The following is a 17,787-nucleotide window of genomic DNA, read 5'->3' on the forward strand; positions in this document are numbered from 1 at the left end:
TGGTTAGTTTTCAACAAAACAAGTTTATAGGACTTCCAGATGAAGGAAACCGGGGTCACATGACCATGGACCCGCCTCGGTATGGTCACGTGACGAGGGTTGCTCGCTTTCAGTATGGCGGTGTGTATCGCTGTCATCGCTAAGGAGGTAAGTGTTTTTTATCAAAAACAACAAAATGGTTTAGTTTTATTATCGTCAGTCGAAAACATCAAATCACAATTTAAATAGTGAACTTTGTGACCAAGTCTTTTACTTTAAATGTAACGTATAAAGCTGGATGTTTGATGTGTTTACTGTTTGCCAGGTGAGTCGCTGTAGCTTGTATTATATGAGGTCGTGTATTTGTAAATAATATCTTTGTCATTTCCATGCCTCTGTTAGAAAGCAGGGTATTTAAGGCATGTTCGTCAAAGCGAAAACAAACAAGGAACGGCATGGTATCTGGTAGGCATGTTATCCGCCAAACTCAAAGGTGGCGGCTAAAACGATCTTCGTAAATGTAAAGTAAATACAAATAAAAGGGTATTTTACATTTAAAGGTGTTAAACGGTTTCCCACTGTCGCTAGAGGAGTAAAAGACAGTGTGTCCCGTGGAATGATTGTCTCCTGCCACTGATCTTTTCTTCAGAACTATCCTCTGTACATCCGAAGCGTCCCTACGGAAGATGAGCTGAGGTTCCATTACACGGTACACACCTCGCTGGACGTGGTGGAGGACAAGATCTCGTCCGTGAGCAAAGCGCTGGTCGATCAGAGAGAACTCTACCTAGGTCTTCTGTACCCCACTGAAGACTACAAAGTGTATCCTGTAACAGTAACAGTTGGCAAGGTGCCACACATCAGTAGCTACAGTTCACCACTTCTCCTACGTGCTGGCCAATCAAAGAGAAACTGCCTGTCTTTTTGTGTGGGTGAACTGTTGGGGAGAAATATACTGTCACATGTTATGCTCACTCCATCTGTGAAAGGTTCTCTCATTTTGTCTTAATCTGTTGAACCGTGAATATTTTCCCATTTCTCTGTATGGGGGTTTTCCTTTACTTTGTCCTCAGGTATGGTTATGTCACAAATTCCAAGGTGAAGTTTGTCATTGTAGTGGACTCATCGAACACAGCCCTCAGAGACAATGAGATCCGCAGTGTGAGTCCTACATTTTTCCTTTATCAGTTGCAAAGTTGTCTTTCACAGCTGAAGCTGGTCATGCACCTAGTTTAGGTGGGAAAGAAAATCATGCCTGGAACCAATATTGTGGATTAAGCTTTTAAATGTAAAGAAATGCACTCCACTTATATTGGCAATATTGGCAGAGGACCTACAGTACTCTGTGGCTGTTCGGTCTCTCAACTCTGAATAGGACTATACACCGTATCCTGTAACACTTGCAAAGTGTCCACTGATGAGTAATGCAACAGCACCTAGAGTTTAACACTTTACCTATGCACTGGCTGATAAAAGAGACATAGTTCACTACTTTCAGAGATGTTAGAAAAGTATTTATTGGTAAAATTGTGGATTCCGTCTTCACTGTAATGTAGCACCAAATTGTATATGTTTGGATATGTTACGTGTGTAGTATTTGTGATTTTTCTTTCTCTTCTTTTGTATCTCTGTTATCTGGAGCACACCACAAAAAAATAATTCCTGACAACCTGAAGGGTTGGTTTGGCAATAAAGGTGACTTTGGCTTTAATGTGGCTACCATGATTCCATCACCTGTTGAGGGTGGGGTTAATTTGGTGTAAATAAGTTTCACAAAGTGTGGGGCCTGGCCAGAGATATTGAATCAATGGTGATGTTTCCATTTCTTTACAGATGTTCCGGAAGTTACACAACTCTTACACTGATGTGATGTGTAACCCATTCTATAATCCCGGTGACCCCATACAGTCCAAGTAAGGAATAAATCTGCTGAAGCCTGACTTCTTATTCTAGTTTTGTTATTCAACTGTTCCAATCGTGTTCTAATGTTTCTGTTTCCTTCTCAGGGCCTTTGATAACATGGTTTCCACGATGATGGTACAGGTTAGCTGATGCCTTCAAGTCCCCATCTTCAATGTTCTGCTTTGTACATAAAATTGAACCTTGTAACAGTTTGTTTAGTGATGTTAATTACTTGTCCTGTATAGAAAAAAATAAATTACTTCTCCAATGTCTTAGTCTGTATAGGCGTATTTCTCCTAAAATGTCAACCGACTGAACTGAGCAAAGGTGGACTCCTTTCAAGGTTCAGGGTGATCTCACAAGGAAATTAGGTGTACCTGGCCTAAATTTGGAATCATAGTAATGGGAGCAAATAACGATCAAATCTTGACATTGGTTTTGTAATTGCATGTTAAAAATCTGGAATTTTCACTCCAATTTGACATTGTACAGTAATTTGTGTAGATCAGTACAAAACAAGCCATAGAGATGTATTTCTGAGTTTGCAACATAACAAATAGTGGAAACATCCAAGGGGGGGTGAATACTTTCTAAAGGCACAGTTCACCCAGGCTTTGTCACATAAATAATCTCAGTGTAAGAACTCACTCTCCTGCATCCAAGTTCACATATCAGTTTTTACAGTAATCTTAAATTGAAATAGTGTTGATTTAATAAAATAGACATCTGACTTTATCTACATTAATTATTGCTTATAAAAGTGGGATCTTTGACTCTCAAGAATGTTTTAATTGCACTACACAAGACTTAATGTATATTATCTATATATTAATGGATATATGAGATTGACACTATTTTAGTGACCTGACAGGACCAAAGAGCAACAAGAAGAGTTTTCCCACACCTTGGCACAAATGGCAAATATATCCAAAGATATAACATACCTTTACAAACACATCTTTAGAATTTCAAAGATTGCTTTTAAGTACTTTTTCAAGTAAGAAAAAATATGGGCAAAGGACATTTCAGTTTCCGGTAAATGTTTTGAAATTGTCATTACATTTTGCAACCTTAAATGCGATTCAGAATCTTTGCACATACTGTAGTAAATCAAGAAAGCTGTTCTGTTAGCTTTAGTCACAAAAACAAAATATACAGTACAACTCATATTAAATCGTGAATATTTTATTAGTTACGTACATTTTTCACATGTATTATATACAACAAGATGGACAGACCACAACTCAAAACAATGCAAAAATCAAGTAGTCCATTTTGGAATATGGTTTCTCCCCTACCCCTAACACCTGCAAAAGGATTTTTATAAAGATTAACTATGTAATACACAGTACTAACTTAAAATAAATACAAGCATCTTGTAGCCACATATAATGGCTTATGATTCTTCTGGATTGTTGCTTTTTGGAGCAGTGCGGTTTTGGAAACTGATTATGTTTTGGCACTTGCTCACCTAGATAACATGCCATGTGCACTCAGGCCCATCAGCTGCTTAAAGGTGCTCTTGGAGCCTGGAAAATTGCAAAACACGGTGGGAAAAAAAAAGAGAAAAACTTGTTGCCATGTTATCTTCACATCCAGAAGTTTCGTTTTTAGTAAGGAGAATACCAAGCCTGGGCTCTTCCACCTCCCCTAACATTAAGGAAAGAAATGAACAATTTAGGAGTGGTGCACCTCAGTTCTTTTGTGGAAACAGATGCATGTGAAGGCTTTTAAGTCTAAAGCCACTAATATAATGCAAAATTATTTAAAAACCCACAGCACACAAAATCTGTGAAATCTCTGAATTTCAGACTAGATTTAGAAGTTTTCCTATTATTAGTGCCCTGACATAATACATCGAGCAGCCATGGTGTAATAATGCAGGGCACCTATTCAGCCTGTTGGTGCAAATATGACCATTTCTTTAAATATTTTACCCGTGTTTGAAAGCTGAAGTGATTGAGTTTGAATATACGCTTAGATACTCAGTGAGCAGGCATTGCCAGGAGCGTAAACTGGGTGATAAATACACACTCCAACCCCTGCATTTGCTGTCATCTGAGCAGCATGAAGAATGACAGTGTGTGGCGTAGCCATGTCTTTATTGCACATATCATTCCCCACGCCAGGGGAGGCTGCAGTACTGACCTGGAGGAGCGCCCCCGGTACCTGGCCTGAAAGCCGCTGTTGTACCTGGAGAAACAGAACCCCCTTCCCCTGGAGCGCGCCCCCCGGTGGCCACCCCGGTCACTGCTGCTGATCCCCGGCATGTTCGTCCTCTTCGGGAGCACCTGCAAGTCAAAAGCCACAGCCAGAGCCCCGGCCGTCGGGAGAGAGGGTGTGAGGGAGCGTTCAGTCTCGGGAAACGCACCAGAGCTAAACCCCTGGTCCGCAGATTTCATTGGAGTTCATTTTAGCGAGGAGAAGAGTTGGCATCAGGGACAGGGTTCAGCCAATCTCACCTGCACTAATCATGCATGATACACAAAGGCTTCGCGTGTAAGAGGGATTATCGGTCATGGTTATACCACATAAGTCATTGATGTTAGAGTACACTTTTCATTTCCCCCCCCCCACTTCGGTTCCTAATTCATTTGCATTATTTTAATCTTTGAAAGAAGGCTGATATGATAATTCTTGAATTTATATAGCGCTTCTCATCCCAAAGGACAACAATGTCCTTCACACAGAGGCGGGAACCCACTTCATCTTCCACTGCAGCATCCACCCGGGAGACAAACAGCTGCTCCTCTACGCAGCAGATCAGGAAAGAAGCGAGAAACTGCCTCACCAATTGAATTAACGGAAGGGTACATTGTATGAGAGTGGAATTTAACCTGGACAGCGGGGCCAACGCTCCTAATCTGACACACAGTGCACTAGGATCCCTAATGACCAAGTAGCCAGTACCTTGGTTTAATGACTCATCATAGGCAGAAGGATGGCACCTCATACATCCCAAAGTGACCAGTCAAGACACTGGGGCACTGGACCAGTATTTGCACACCAGAGGGAAGAGCGCCACCTACTGGTCAGTCAGCACCATTTACATCAGCAACCTGTTTTTTTTTCTTGGATGTCAATTGTCCCAGAAGAGACCAGCCTTGCTCAGTTTCGGGGTTCTGTCAAGGTCAGGCAGCACGGAGGTAATGCTCCACCTATAGAAGGGTATGCTTCTGTTCCTGCAGTTTACCTTGATAACTCGACCCCGGAACAATGTCTCATCGAGAGCCATAGCAGTCTTCACCGAATCCCTCTCAGAAAACTCAATATACGCAAACCTGAAAAACAGAACACACATCCACACATTACACACTGTGCTGATCCATGACCTGTCCTTCCTATACATTCGAGAAGGCCTAGAACGAATGTGGTCAATTTGTCTATGAAAACATAGACCTAACTCAGAAAAATTTCAGATCCATGCTTTCAAATGGTGACATACACAGATGGCAGCTGGCAACTTTAAGATATTTCTCCTCATGATGAAAGGAACATGTGACCCGTGTTCTGTGTTGACAGGTGTGTTGAGTTACAGTAATAAGAAAACTGTATGAGGCTATATGAAGTAACCCAGAGCAGGCCAAGCTTACCCTTTGGGATGACCGGTGAATTTGTCACATAAGATGGTCACACGATTAACTGGTCCACAGCCATTGAAATGAATTTCCAACTCATCTGCTGTTGCACCATAGTCCACCTGCGTTTTGTTTCAGAAAGATTTGTTTCCACCATCATACTTTTTTTAAACAGTATGCTAACGAATGCTTTCAACAAAGAAAACAAAATCTCGCTAACCAGTGTCAATCAATACATTTTACATAATTGTGATTCCAACTTTAGCCAGTGAACAACTGCTTGAATGGCTAATGTTTCAAACTTACATTTCCTACATAGACTGATCTGTTATCTGCATCCGTTTTCTCCTCAGGGGTCATTGGATAGAAAAAACCTAGGAAAAGAAGGAGAAATTGAACATTTATTTTTGGCTGCCTACATACTTGAGGGCTAACAAACATTAAATTTAAATCAAATCTTAGGTGATAATCTTCATGCAGACAATGTGACACACGCATATAGAAATTCTATTGAAAACTGAGACAATATCCTTATTTTTCAGGGTCTCAACCACTGCACACATTTCTACTACCCTTTTTAACAACCTAAAAGTTTCTGTATAAAAAAATAAATAAAACTTCTACCTTACTGGTAGAGTCCTTACATTTTTCCACAAACTTTCAGAACAAGCAATGACACAGCTGTCAGTGTAACAGAACCCTTACATGAGGAACTGTCACACATTCACAGTAGCTATAATAATGCAAGCTTTAGTCCTTTAATATGGACTAATTTAATGGGCTTTCAACCATTTCAAGAAATCCTTTTCTATAACGTCCCACAATTTTCACAAAATTGCATCGAAGTCTCTCATTATTATAAATAATACCATGAAACATGAAAAGCGGAAGAACAGATCCAACATAATCACTGTGACAGTAAGTATCAAATAATACATTTATTTTATAAACGACTCAATGTGTCAGTGGTCAAATATGTCATTCTCTTTGTTGCTGGATACATGCAAGGTAGAGTATGACCACACAGACCTCTGACTGAGAGCTCCAGGTCAAATCTAACTGTTACGGCTAAAACGTGTTTTGAGTAGTCTGGCTTACTCGTCTGTGGGCTCATGATGAGCTGTTTCTCAGTCTGGTACTGCACTTCCTTCAGTTTCTCAGCCTCCTGTTCCATTTCAAAAACCCTGGCTTTGATCGCCTCCAGCTCCTGCAGGCCCATCAAAGGTGGAAAAAAGTGGGAAAAAATAACTGCGTGATATTGTAGTGAACCCAGAGCGTCTGGTGGCGAGACTTGTCTTTGCACTGCATTTTCAAGCACAGAACGTGAGTTGTGTGAAACGCGTTTGTCATAGGATATTTTGCGAGCTCCCTTAAATATTATATTCGTTTAAGAACACGATTTCCAGGTTTTCCGGAAAACTAACAGTCGATAGTTGGGGGAGTTCTCAGAGGAACATGACACATGGACTTGACAACCGTGCCACTGTTTAGAAATGTTCTGTTTGAACACTGTACTTGCATACAGCAACCTGCAAGCCAAAGATATCTCGCATAGACCTAAACACAAAATGCAACCATGCACATCCGCAGTGCTTGAAATGGGTGCTGTAGGTCCCAGTGTAAGATTGAGCTCTTAACCGTATACAGGAGTATCCCAACCTTAGTTTGATTTACCGTAACGAAAGCGGTCAGACGAGGTAAACATAAGGAAATCATCATTCATTAGACCAGCTCAGTCCAAAATAACTCATTTGATTACAGCTAGAATTGTCTGGTAACAGAATTAACTAAATGAAAAAATATAGCTATAAATCAAAGGTGTGCGTAATAGAAGTGGGGATAGATTATTAATTTATATACGGGAGTGTAGCTAACGAAACAGGAGCTGTGAATGAAGGGTAATAAAATGTATTTGTGCTCACACTGATTGTTTTCCCCGTTAAAACATTATTTTACACTTTCATGCAGGTAGGCACGAAGCAACTTCATTGACTTAGGTTTAGAACCGCTGCCGTGCTGATAGTTCGCAATGCTATTTAATCATTACATTTTCGGTAAATTATACTCTTTCTTTGGTGCGCGGTATTTATGATGTGGGCTTTCTATTCTGTATTAGAACTTTTTTTCCATGACACACTCATCTCGCAAACTCACAGGGTCTTCCACCTTACGATCCCCTGCAAACTCTCCGTCTAGAAGGCCAGGTCCCTCGTCAACGCCGGGATTCTCTTCCGCCATGACACTCTCTCCAAAGGCTCAAAACATGTGTTTCAAAACCTTATTCCTCCTCCTAGATTAATGTTTGACATAAAAACCGCCCCGGGCTAAAGAGGTCGTTTCCCCCTACTGTAAATAAAAAAAAGTAGGACTAATATTTTATTATTATTGCTTGTTCAATTTACAATTTCAATTATCCAAACGTAGTGATGTGGAGATTTCATATTTATCAAAGCAGTTTCATCTCGATCCAGGGAATCAATTAAACTCCTGATTGCGAGGAATCTACCTGCTGCGGAAATTGTTAGGTGAAGGACGTCTTGTCATTAGTCATATAGTACTACACATGGCAACCCAAGCTGCTGAGTTAGCTTCAAATGAGACATGAGACTGCGAGGGTGGCTTTGGGAATGTTTATTATGTTGTTTTGCGCTTGTTATTTGCCTCGGTAAACTATAATATATGGATATAAATCTGTTTTATGAAAGTTAATATAAGTTAAGATGTTTTTTAACCCTGCAATCATAATTAAATTACTATTTATATTTAATTGGCAGCAAATATTCAGAATACAGATCTCCAACACAGTTTCATCTGGTGACGATGTCTGAATCCGTGTCTGTTCGTATTCCCGTTTATGCACAGGAATGTTAGAAGACCTGTCTCGGATGTGATTGAGGACAAAAGCCATCCTACCGAAGTCGGCAAACAGCAAGAATAATTTACAGCGCTGGAAAAGGCAAGTACTTCTCGTTCTACTTTATACTTAACTTCTTCGAGAAGCCCTTACCACTTAAAGTACTCAACGTGGTTCATAAGTGATTTTTTTATGAGTACTTAATATCAGAGTAAATGTCCAAGTAAGTTTCTTTCGGGAAGCTTTGTCTGAAGCAAATATTTTTTTCCGAGAACAGACAAGTGGCTCTTTAACCCGAAGTTCACATTGTTGCACCAGAGCTTAGGCTAATGGACGATTTAAATTCCTATTATGTTTCCTGGTGAAACAGAAATGGCAATTAATTTGCTTTGTTATGTATAGAACAGATGCAAGTAGGAGATAGCCCTTCCCTTCCGTTCCATGCTAATCAAATGATTGTTGGTCGCTAGAAAACCCTCACTCAGCAGTGCAGTGGTTTTCTGAACATGAGAGGTTTTGATCATGAGAATGTAAGGGCCAGTAAACAATTTTCCAGTCTTATATACAGTATAGTGTGATGCTCATGACCTATATTAGGAGTCTCTGCATATATATTAGGGCCCGGTGTTTTTAGATTTGTTTTACCCTGATCCTAAGTTACATAATTGGTTGAATTAATAGCTGCAATTTTAAATTGTAATAATTTTAAACCCGTCTCTGAAGTGATTTTAATTTAATTGAACACTTACAGTACCATTAAGTCTTATTTAATCAGCTGTAAAAGGCCTTAACAAAAATGTTAAATTGAGTAGTCAGGTTGTATCAAAAACCAAGAGGAGAGGAGGCCCTGCAGGAAGCAAGTTTGAGATCCCTTCATATACGAACCTGAAGGCAGGGGTTTACTTACTGGACACCCTTGATCATCTCTAGCATGTCTAAGGTTTGAATGTTTCAAGTTCAAGCTTTTCATTTGTGTAGGATGAGTGGGACATTAGAGATCTAGGGTCTAGATCGATGGGATAACCCTGTATGAAAAATGAACATCTGGACTATATTTTGGTCAGAAGCAGAGTGAAGGATTCAGGAAATGACAGGACACAAAGGAATGGTTCATATTCAACTTTTTTTATTACACAGATACGGAGCTCAACACAGACAATATCCTGAATTAGAATGTTTACAGCTTCACATGTCCAACATAGCGTACAGTTAGAAAGGGAAATAGCAAAGAGGGGAAAGCATGCAAAAAAAAATCAAAATTAAAGTCTCCTGACACAGTTCACTTTTCTATAGAATGATCACAGAACCCTTAAAAAGAACAGAAAAAAACATTTTTCGTCAACACACCAACCTTCAATAATGTCATTATTCTTTTTTTTCTGTAATTAGGTATTGCACAATACAGTATACAATGCTTTCCTACACATAGCAACTCAAACCTTCGGTTTTTCAATAAAAAAGCCTTTCCTAAATAGTTTGGGAGAAACCAAGTGCTTTATCCATGATTTCAAACGTTTCTTCAGGATTCTATCAGTGTCCACCTCTAAAACCGTTTTTACCATGCTGGTTGAGCAATCAGCAGTATATATATGGTAGATTGGTTGAAACTAAAATGATTTTGATTTCCCTGTGAAGAGTAAAATATGGCAAAATGCATACCCTTTATCGTTCATACCAAGTTCGATGGAAAGAATGATTAATTAGACTTTTCTTCACTAGTTAACAAAAAAGAACAGGTTTGCTTATGCACAGCAGAGGCAAAAGCTGCTCTTGAACAAGGAGTTACCTATAAGAGATCTGTACATTATCAAGGAAATCAATTGACTAATGCATTTAAAGAAAATACTGTACCAGCTCCTGTTGTTACAGGAGATATGTTCAGTTTTAGTTGATACTTGTTTAAGAAAAAAAGAGAAAAGGCTAATGGCATTTCTCCTTATAACCATCTTATGAACCTTGGCAGTCACTGTATGTGTGTTTCTAAAACATCCCTTCACTCTGCCTTGGTAAACAGTGAAACACACGCCTGTTCTCTCCTGTTCCTAAACTCCGGCTACTCTTTCTTTCCAGTCTTCACAATGGGTTCACAATTCATTGACTTGGCCCCCAGCAGTCCTCCTTCAGAACTCGAAAGCGAAATTCAAGAGAGATGCATACAGAGTATATTTGGACGTAAAAAAGTTCCCATTTAACTTAACAATGGCAAAGTATGATAGAGGTCAGTGAAGAGGACAAAATGTTACATTTACCTTCATTTGTTTTGGTTTAAAATTGGTTACCTTTTGACAAAATAATGACAAATACATAATACCTTGAGCTAAAATGTGTCATCAGACATACAGAGCCCGTGAGAAGCTGTCAAAGATCTGTTTCTGTAATATTTTCTAAGCTAATCAACAGTACCAGACCGCACACTCTAACCAGGACAGTTGGTGTTTTCCCACCTCTACCTTCAGAATACAGCACAGAAGTCTTTGCTGTCCATGTAGACTTACAGATGTATTACACTGTTTCTGTCCGTTTCCTTAAAGACGAAGGGGTCAAAATGCAGCCACCTATGCTACAGCTCTTTTTTTTTCTATCTGTATCTGTATTTGATGTTTAATTAAAACTCAGGAGGCTTGTGCGCTCCGATCAAGAAAAGACATTATGCTTGCTGCTGTATTTAACCCTTCGAAATCCAAGGCTTTACAGCAGTCATTTTAAGCATTCCAGATTCAAAGCTATCCTTAGTCGAGGCATTCAGCCAAAGACGCAACCAATTACGTGCTTTGATTGGTTTACTAGATAAGTTCAAACTCTTCAAATCTCCCTTTACATGTAAGGTTTTTTTTTCTTGTGCTTTGAGCATATGCGTCTATTCCAGAAACTTTGGTTACAAATATAGTTGGTAAAGAGCCTCGTTTTCTCTGGTTTGTCTGCAGCATGCCAAAACTGATCACTGGTCTGATCTAAAGCCATGTAGAAATGCTTTGGTCTGTGCTTTAATTATTTTGGATGATAAATGACAAGGCAAGGGCTTAATTATAAGTAGCCTTAAAAAACCTTGAACTTGAAAGCTGTGCATATGATGCATCGTAGAAGCATGTTTTTTTTTTGTCAGAGTAAAAACAGACTTCCATTCTCAGTTGTAAAGTAACACAATTCACTTTTCATTTATAGTCAAACTAAACAAAGCATGCTTTCAGGATGTGGCAGGAAAAGATGCTTTTTTTCTGGGTTGTCAAGCAAAATAGAAGTTGTTTCTGAATATAATGTTTAGTAAGAAACTAAGTGCTTGAAAACATATAGCTGTGGAGATCAACTTTTGCTTTCCATTTGGCAATCAAGTAAAATGCCTGTAATTTGAATCTGCAGTTAACATCTCATGAAGCAGTTTCTTTTATTGTTCTTGAAGAATCACTAAAATAAGTGTGGGGTTAATAAAAACCTTGTGAGAACATTAAGGTAGCATCATTCCACATCTCAGGATTTATTTGCTGAACTAGCCATGCTTTTCTCATCATCCGACTGCTCATGTGAACAAAAATGCTGCATTTTAGTCAGTCACAGAGATCCACTCTTAAGTGCAGGAGTAATTCTCAAGTGCTGTAGTTAACATCTAAGGAGTTTGAAAGTGGAAGAAAAACAAACTATTATTCACTTTCCAGGGTTGAAAATGGGGGAAAAAAAGAAACTTAGTCGAGTTAGATTAAGGGGCCTTCTTTAGATTAAACCACCCAAGTGCTATCACCCTGTAACTACATTTGAACACTTCATTCATCTGGGATTGTGTCATCAGGCAGATGGTACCAGCGGATCAGTAAATTACATGGTATATAGAATACATAACATTACATTTTTTGTCAATTTTTCATAAGCTGTTAAGTACCCTTTCTATTCAAATGTGTGGTTATCCTTAATCCAAACAGCTTTTTGCTATAGATGTTTAGCCTTGAATTGCAAAGTGGAGAAGTTTTTTTTCAGTCACTTTATTTGATGGCATAGAAGTGCTCTAAAAATCCTTCGTATTTGCCGGACTTCTGACTTTTTCAGAAAAAGCGATTCCACAAACAAAAACCATTCCAGCATCCCTGGCTGTGAGTTGCAGTGGCTCTGCATGACTGCGAGTAGCGTGCTGCTCTGAGATCCCTGGGTTCTGGTTTTGTTTATCTGTTATTCTTTTACAGGAATTGCTACCCAGGAGGTTCACCGAGCACTCAGAGGTAGAGTGGTCAATAGTGGCCAGAGAGAGAGGCTGAGGGTGGGGAGAAGAGAGGGTGGAACAGCAAAACACTGGAGAGCCTGAGATGCACAAAGACAACCTATACAGCAACCCATATGCCGTGCAGTCCTGGGTACCTTGAAGTTCATTACCTTTCACATTGTTCACACTGTATATATTACTTTTGCTTATGAAATATGAACATATTCAGCATGATTAATTATGAACAGTCGTGAGTCATAAAGAATGCCCACCTTTCACGTGCTTCTTTCTATTTTGTCTTCACCACAGACAGAAAGCAATAAATAATACTACATGTAAGCTCTTGTAAGCCTGGAATTAGCTTCTGAATTTTTTCATTCTCTTTCATTTCTGCTGAAGGACACATCCCAGCCAATCCTCAAAGCTGATGCTCAAAAACAGTGTGGTCCTTTGCAACGGTCCCTGTGCAGTGCTACTGTCTTTATCCTCCGAATCCAGGAACCAGTATTGCACAGCTTGACTGCGATTGACTGTCCCAAAATCGGATGACTGCCTGCCCATCTAAATCGGATGTGACTCAAAGGTCCTACATAAGAACTTCATCATTTAAACTGTAAAATTGTTCTCAAGCCAAAACCCTTACAGAACTGTTGGCAGTATACTGTATAGCATAAGTTTGCACTTGCATAATAATGACAGGGTAAAGTGTCTAAAACTGTTGAGTATTGTAGATTTCCTGGTGTTGGGGTGTGTCTTTGTTTTTGAATTCTTAGTTGGTCTTAAATGACCAACGTGTCTACAGCTTTAATGATTCCTTCGCAAATTCCATTTGCTTTCCACTCCCCCCCAACTCCAGTTATTTTGAAAAAATGGAAGAAATAATCTTGAAATGGTCTCTGTATAGCGGTGCTTCAGATTTCATGCTTGGAACAAAAGTCTTCAAAGACAACATGGCAGAAGTCCCACTTAATGTGCAACAAAATCCAAGAGACTGCTCCATTAAACTATCAAATCCTCCTCTTGGGCATCCCTTCAGACTGGAACACATACATCATCTTGTGTTTATTTGGTATATGACAGCCAGGGATTAATCGCCTCACTGCTGAATTCCAGGTTTCATATAAATAAATGTTCTATTATAAGTATTTTAAACATCATGACAGGAAATGGGTGAAAACATGGGGGGGGCATTTAGTCTTGTTTCTATGGAAACAGAAAGTGTATGCCCCAGACAGCTATCTTGTAAATATGGATTGGAAAAGGGGGAAAAGAAGTGAGTTTTCTCAAGGCAGTTTCAAATTGCTCAATATTGAATCTGTTGGAGTGTACAGTACTGTTGAGGAATGTGTGAAGTGATGCTTGGGATGAAATAACTCAGGTGCTGGATTTAACAGAATTAGCAGGTAGCCAGAAACTGCACAACTATCTACAGAAAACCTGCACAAGTTGCGTGAAGTATCACAGGGACAGTGGAGCACATGATTAATACATTTGTGTCTCATTTCAGAAACAAAACCTATGACAGAAATAACGTTTTAGTGACTGTAAAAGAAGTTCCCACATTGTTTTGAGTTTTTTTTGTTTTTGTTTTACTCATTTCATATGTTCCATTGAGTGCTTAAAATATAGGGCAAATACAAATATTAGCATAATGATTCTCTCCATAAAGTGATATCACTTCAGTGTCTTTTTGGACCAGTGGATGGCAGTATTTCACATACTTTCAGTAAATTCACACTGCCAGATTTAACAAGGATAGGATCACCTACTCTGACACTAGCCCGTTAATACAGAGCTGAGTCAGTGCATAAAACCTGGCCTTGCAGGGCTGGTCTTTAAAATAAAGACACATTTCTCATTTTAAGAGAAAAGTTTCATAGAACATGTGCTCAAGCATACGGTTCTCGCACCTAGTTTCCCTAAGGAGAGGGATATTGTCCAATATAGCACCAGATCTCTCTTTGCAAACACAATTTATGTGTACAGTGAATTCATGTGATAATTTGATTTTTGCCTTTCTAAGCCTTTAATCTATTTTACACACACACACACGACGGATTTTGCAAATCTGGAAAAACAAAGCTTCTGAATGAGTAACTACAATTCCTTCAATAAAAAAAATAAAAAAATCTATTCTAAAGTTTATACTTTAAAGGTTTCTCTTATTTGGCAAACACATTTTTGGACCTCTTTAAATACTATATACATTCACATTAAGTTATCGTTATTATTTTAAATATATTTATATGTATATATATTGCCCTATGGGCGGTAGCTGAGGTTCCATTCAGTAGCTGAAATATTTTTTCCATATTGCACCTCCGTCCTCTCACTGTCTTACAATGTGAGCAATAGAAAATATTCTACATTAGGATTTTCTTGTCTTTGCCTACTATAGATACAAGAGGGACTCTTTCCTTTTGCTACAAAGTTCAGCCCAAACCTAAGGGGAAAAAAATGAAAATGTCCCATTTTCCATGACGGTGTTTTGAAAACTTACTTGGGCAGCACGGATGAACAATCAGGATGAACAATCGAGAGACGGGACACGTTGGAAAAGAAACAAAAAGTCATCACAAACAAGTTTGTTCCCTTCTTAGATATCTGCCCAGAGGTCTTGGCGAGGAGCAGGGACATGGTCTTGGCGAGAGGGCAGGGAGGAACACACCGGAGGAAGAGGGAGGTAGAGAAGAGAATGAAGTATCACATACTGTACTTGTCACTTTGCTCTTTCATGCTTTGGAAAATAAAGGGAAATGGGAAAGTAAAAACCCACTGACACGTCTCTGCTTCAAAGCTACGTAAAACTGTAATGGTAACAGAGCAGTTATCCTACTGTACACAGCTTGCTTGGATTTTTTTTTAATCCTTTGAGGTTCTTGGCCATTTCTGTCCTTCATCTTTTTTTTTTTTGGGGGGGGGAGGGGTAAGTGTCTTTATTTTTCTTTCCTTGCCATTGCCACTCACAAAAGCCACTGTCCTAATCAAAATCCCATGCTTCTCGCTGTCCTTCCATTTTAAAACTCGCGACACTGAATTCCTCCGTCCCTTCGTCGTGGAATCCCGTAGGAGCTTGAGTTTTCTCAAGCAGTACTCAGCCGTCACAGTTCTTGTGTCTGTACTGTATATCTTGCTTGTGTTCTGAAGCCGGTCGCTCTCTGGGCTGACTTTACTGCTGAGAAGTCGAAGTAGCTTGTGTTTGGTAACAAGATGAGTGCTTCTCCTTGTCTCTTAGTAACTTTGGCAGTGTAATAAAAATAGAAAGGTTTGGATTGTGTTTTTAAAATTCATTTGGGTTCACATCAGAGCAGAGAGGTGAGTCCGGTATAGATTTTCTTGGCTAGCTAGCAAGGTAGTTAACGGGTGATTTTTTTTTTTCCTTGAAAATTTTTGGACTATTCTTTTCTTTTTAAAGCCAGAAAATGAAACATTAAAATTAATCCTTTAATCCTCTTTTTAATAAACAGTTAGCCTTCACTTGGAAGCGATTCCAAGAAAAAGACGCACCATATGTGTCTTCTGATCCTCTTCTTTAGAAGCAAGTTGATATTATTTCCAAGTTCATATTCTTCTAAAGAAAGGCAGGAAGCCATTGAGGGTCCCATCAAGGCTTGACGCCGAGAGGATGCTGTTCTCCTTTGACATATCTCCGCTAGATCTATATAATGTATACCATAGGGGTGGCACAAAACATCCCTAGTCCCTTAGAGGGACTCCCTCCCTTTGAAAAAATGGACAGTTCCAGCAATCTGTCACTGTGTGGTACCATTTTCTATGCAGGGAATAATGAAAAGCATTTGGGATTTTATGCACACCCCTTATATACCATATACAGTATATATGTAGGACTTATTTTACAGAAGCCATATTGACAGCTTGCCAGATAATATTTTTTTAAAGCTGCCTACCTTTCCATCCACTGAAATGGTGGAGTAAAGACAGTAATTCACCACCAAAAATAGAAACATAATTATCTGTCGAGTAGAACATCAGCTGTATTTATAAAATGTATTAATGGAATTCTGGTTTAGTACTCTTTAAAAATCCAGTTATAAAAGTTCACTTGAACATGCTCTAGAAAGACAGGCAGCTATTTTGATATTCATTTGTAATAGTTGACCACTCGTAAAATAAGCCCTGGCCAAGTAATACTGCAGACACTTACATAGGTGTATGTGTGTTTGCGTGACTGAGAGACAGAGAGGTCATTTGGAGGTTGAAAAGTTGCAACAATGAGATCTTCAGGTAGCTAAGAAGTAGACGCAGTATTAGTTTTAGCGTTAGTTACAGCTGGGAAGGTTGTGATGGAGGTTCCTCAGTCTCTTCTGGGACGCGGGGAGTTGTAGCAGCAAAGTGGTAGCGGGCTGGGCGTGGGCGGCGGTCAGCGGGAGGCGCTGTCGAGCAGGGCCGGCGTGGCGGGGGTGGTGGAGCGCGAGGCACTGCTGGAGCTGGCTTCCTTCGGGCTGCCCGCCCCGCTGCCCCCGCCGCCCTGGCTGGGCACCGACAGCGGGGCGGGTGGGGTGCCCTCGGAATGGGTGGAGGGTGCCGAGGAGGAGGGGGTGCCCAGGGGGACTCCGCTGCCCCCCGGTAAGCCCTGCAGGCCCTGCCCGCACACATGGTGGTGCTTTTCCCAGTCCTTGTGCTGGCAGAAGGAGCCGCAGTATCGTGCCGTGTTGCAACCACTGCAGGTCTCGCTCGCCTTCCTCCCACAGTTCCAACAGCTCTGGGGAGACAAGGGCCCGGCGTGAACCTCATCAGCAGCTCCTGAGAGCGCAGCATCACCCAGTTAAGAATGAAGTGACCAGAGGCGTTTATTACACCTCAGAAACAAGACACCAAAGCCAGGTGTTAACTCCTTTAATTTGGGAAAGCATTGCTAACTGTAGGTAGAGAAAAGGCCTTCAGCTTTTAACAAGACCAACAACAAGGGAGAAAATAACTCCAGTTGTTACATTGTGCACAGTCCTCTTTGTTACATTGAGTTTCAGAGGAGAAAAGTATCAATTAATGTGCAGCAAATAGAACAGCGTTGTCTCTTGACCACGTTGTTCTGCATACGCAAGTACTTCATTGACATGTTACCAATCAGACACAGTTGCATAAGAATATAGGAAAGATTACAAATGGAAGAAGGCAATTGGGCCCATCTGTGCCATTTGGTAGTTAGTAGCCAGTTGAACCCAGGATCTTATCTATTCGTTTCTTGAGAGCACCAGGGTTTCAGCTTCAGCAACATGGCTGGTTAGCTAGTTCCAGGCTTCCACAACCCTCTGCATAAAGACGTTTCC

The 17,787-nt window shown here is 40.0% G+C and overlaps 3 protein-coding genes across 7 annotated transcripts in view; 1 reads left to right on the forward strand and 2 right to left on the reverse strand.

Annotated features, from left to right (window-relative positions):
* The first annotated feature begins 44 nt into the window (after positions 1–44).
* On the forward strand, positions 45–2,153 carry trappc2l (trafficking protein particle complex subunit 2L). The gene is made up of 5 exons (XM_006641350.3): positions 45–147; positions 629–801; positions 1,053–1,140; positions 1,813–1,892; positions 1,986–2,153. The coding sequence occupies exons 1-5, from the start codon at positions 115–117 to the stop codon at positions 2,029–2,031; spliced, it is 420 nt and encodes a 139-aa protein (XP_006641413.1). The 5' UTR covers positions 45–114; the 3' UTR covers positions 2,032–2,153.
* An 883-nt stretch (positions 2,154–3,036) lies between these two features.
* On the reverse strand, positions 3,037–7,960 carry pabpn1l (PABPN1 like, cytoplasmic). The gene is made up of 7 exons (XM_015368012.2): positions 7,614–7,960; positions 6,558–6,666; positions 5,766–5,833; positions 5,475–5,581; positions 5,075–5,162; positions 4,030–4,172; positions 3,037–3,531 (listed from the first exon to the last, which is right to left on the reverse strand). Exons 1-7 carry the CDS (start codon positions 7,695–7,697, stop codon positions 3,492–3,494), a joined length of 639 nt encoding a protein of 212 aa, XP_015223498.1. The 5' UTR covers positions 7,698–7,960; the 3' UTR covers positions 3,037–3,491.
* A 1,457-nt stretch (positions 7,961–9,417) lies between these two features.
* cbfa2t3 (CBFA2/RUNX1 partner transcriptional co-repressor 3) overlaps positions 9,418–17,787 on the reverse strand; it is a 49,332-nt gene continuing 40,962 nt past the window's right edge. For all 5 annotated transcript variants that reach the window (XM_006641214.3, XM_015367997.2, XM_015367995.2 and 2 more), the window contains one exon: positions 9,418–17,222. In XM_006641214.3, coding sequence (XP_006641277.3) covers positions 16,881–17,222 — 342 coding nt within the window. In that variant the 3' untranslated portion in view covers positions 9,418–16,880. The remainder of the gene's footprint in view (positions 17,223–17,787) is intronic.

Source organism: Lepisosteus oculatus, chromosome 20, assembly GCF_040954835.1.
Source record: "Lepisosteus oculatus isolate fLepOcu1 chromosome 20, fLepOcu1.hap2, whole genome shotgun sequence".
Taxonomy (NCBI): Eukaryota; Metazoa; Chordata; class Actinopteri; order Semionotiformes; family Lepisosteidae; genus Lepisosteus; species Lepisosteus oculatus.

What these genes read in the sequence shown, in the direction of transcription:
- trappc2l (XM_006641350.3), top strand. Translation starts at nt 115, where the DNA reads ATGGCGGTGTGTATCGCTGTCATCGCTAAGGAG. An exon ending in GAGACAATGAGATCCGCAGT is followed by an intron (nt 1,141 to 1,812) that starts GTGAGTCCTACA and finishes ATTTCTTTACAG; the next exon opens with ATGTTCCGGAAGTTACACAA. An exon ending in GGTGACCCCATACAGTCCAA is followed by an intron (nt 1,893 to 1,985) that starts GTAAGGAATAAA and finishes TTTCCTTCTCAG; the next exon opens with GGCCTTTGATAACATGGTTT.
- pabpn1l (XM_015368012.2), bottom strand. Translation starts at nt 7,697, where the DNA reads ATGGCGGAAGAGAATCCCGGCGTTGACGAGGGACCTGGCCTTCTAGAC. An exon ending in TCCGGGGTCGAGTTATCAAG is followed by an intron (nt 4,173 to 5,074) that starts GTAAACTGCAGG and finishes TTTGACTTGCAG; the next exon opens with GTGCTCCCGAAGAGGACGAA. An exon ending in TACCGGGGGCGCTCCTCCAG is followed by an intron (nt 3,532 to 4,029) that starts GTCAGTACTGCA and finishes CCTTAATGTTAG; the next exon opens with GGGAGGTGGAAGAGCCCAGG.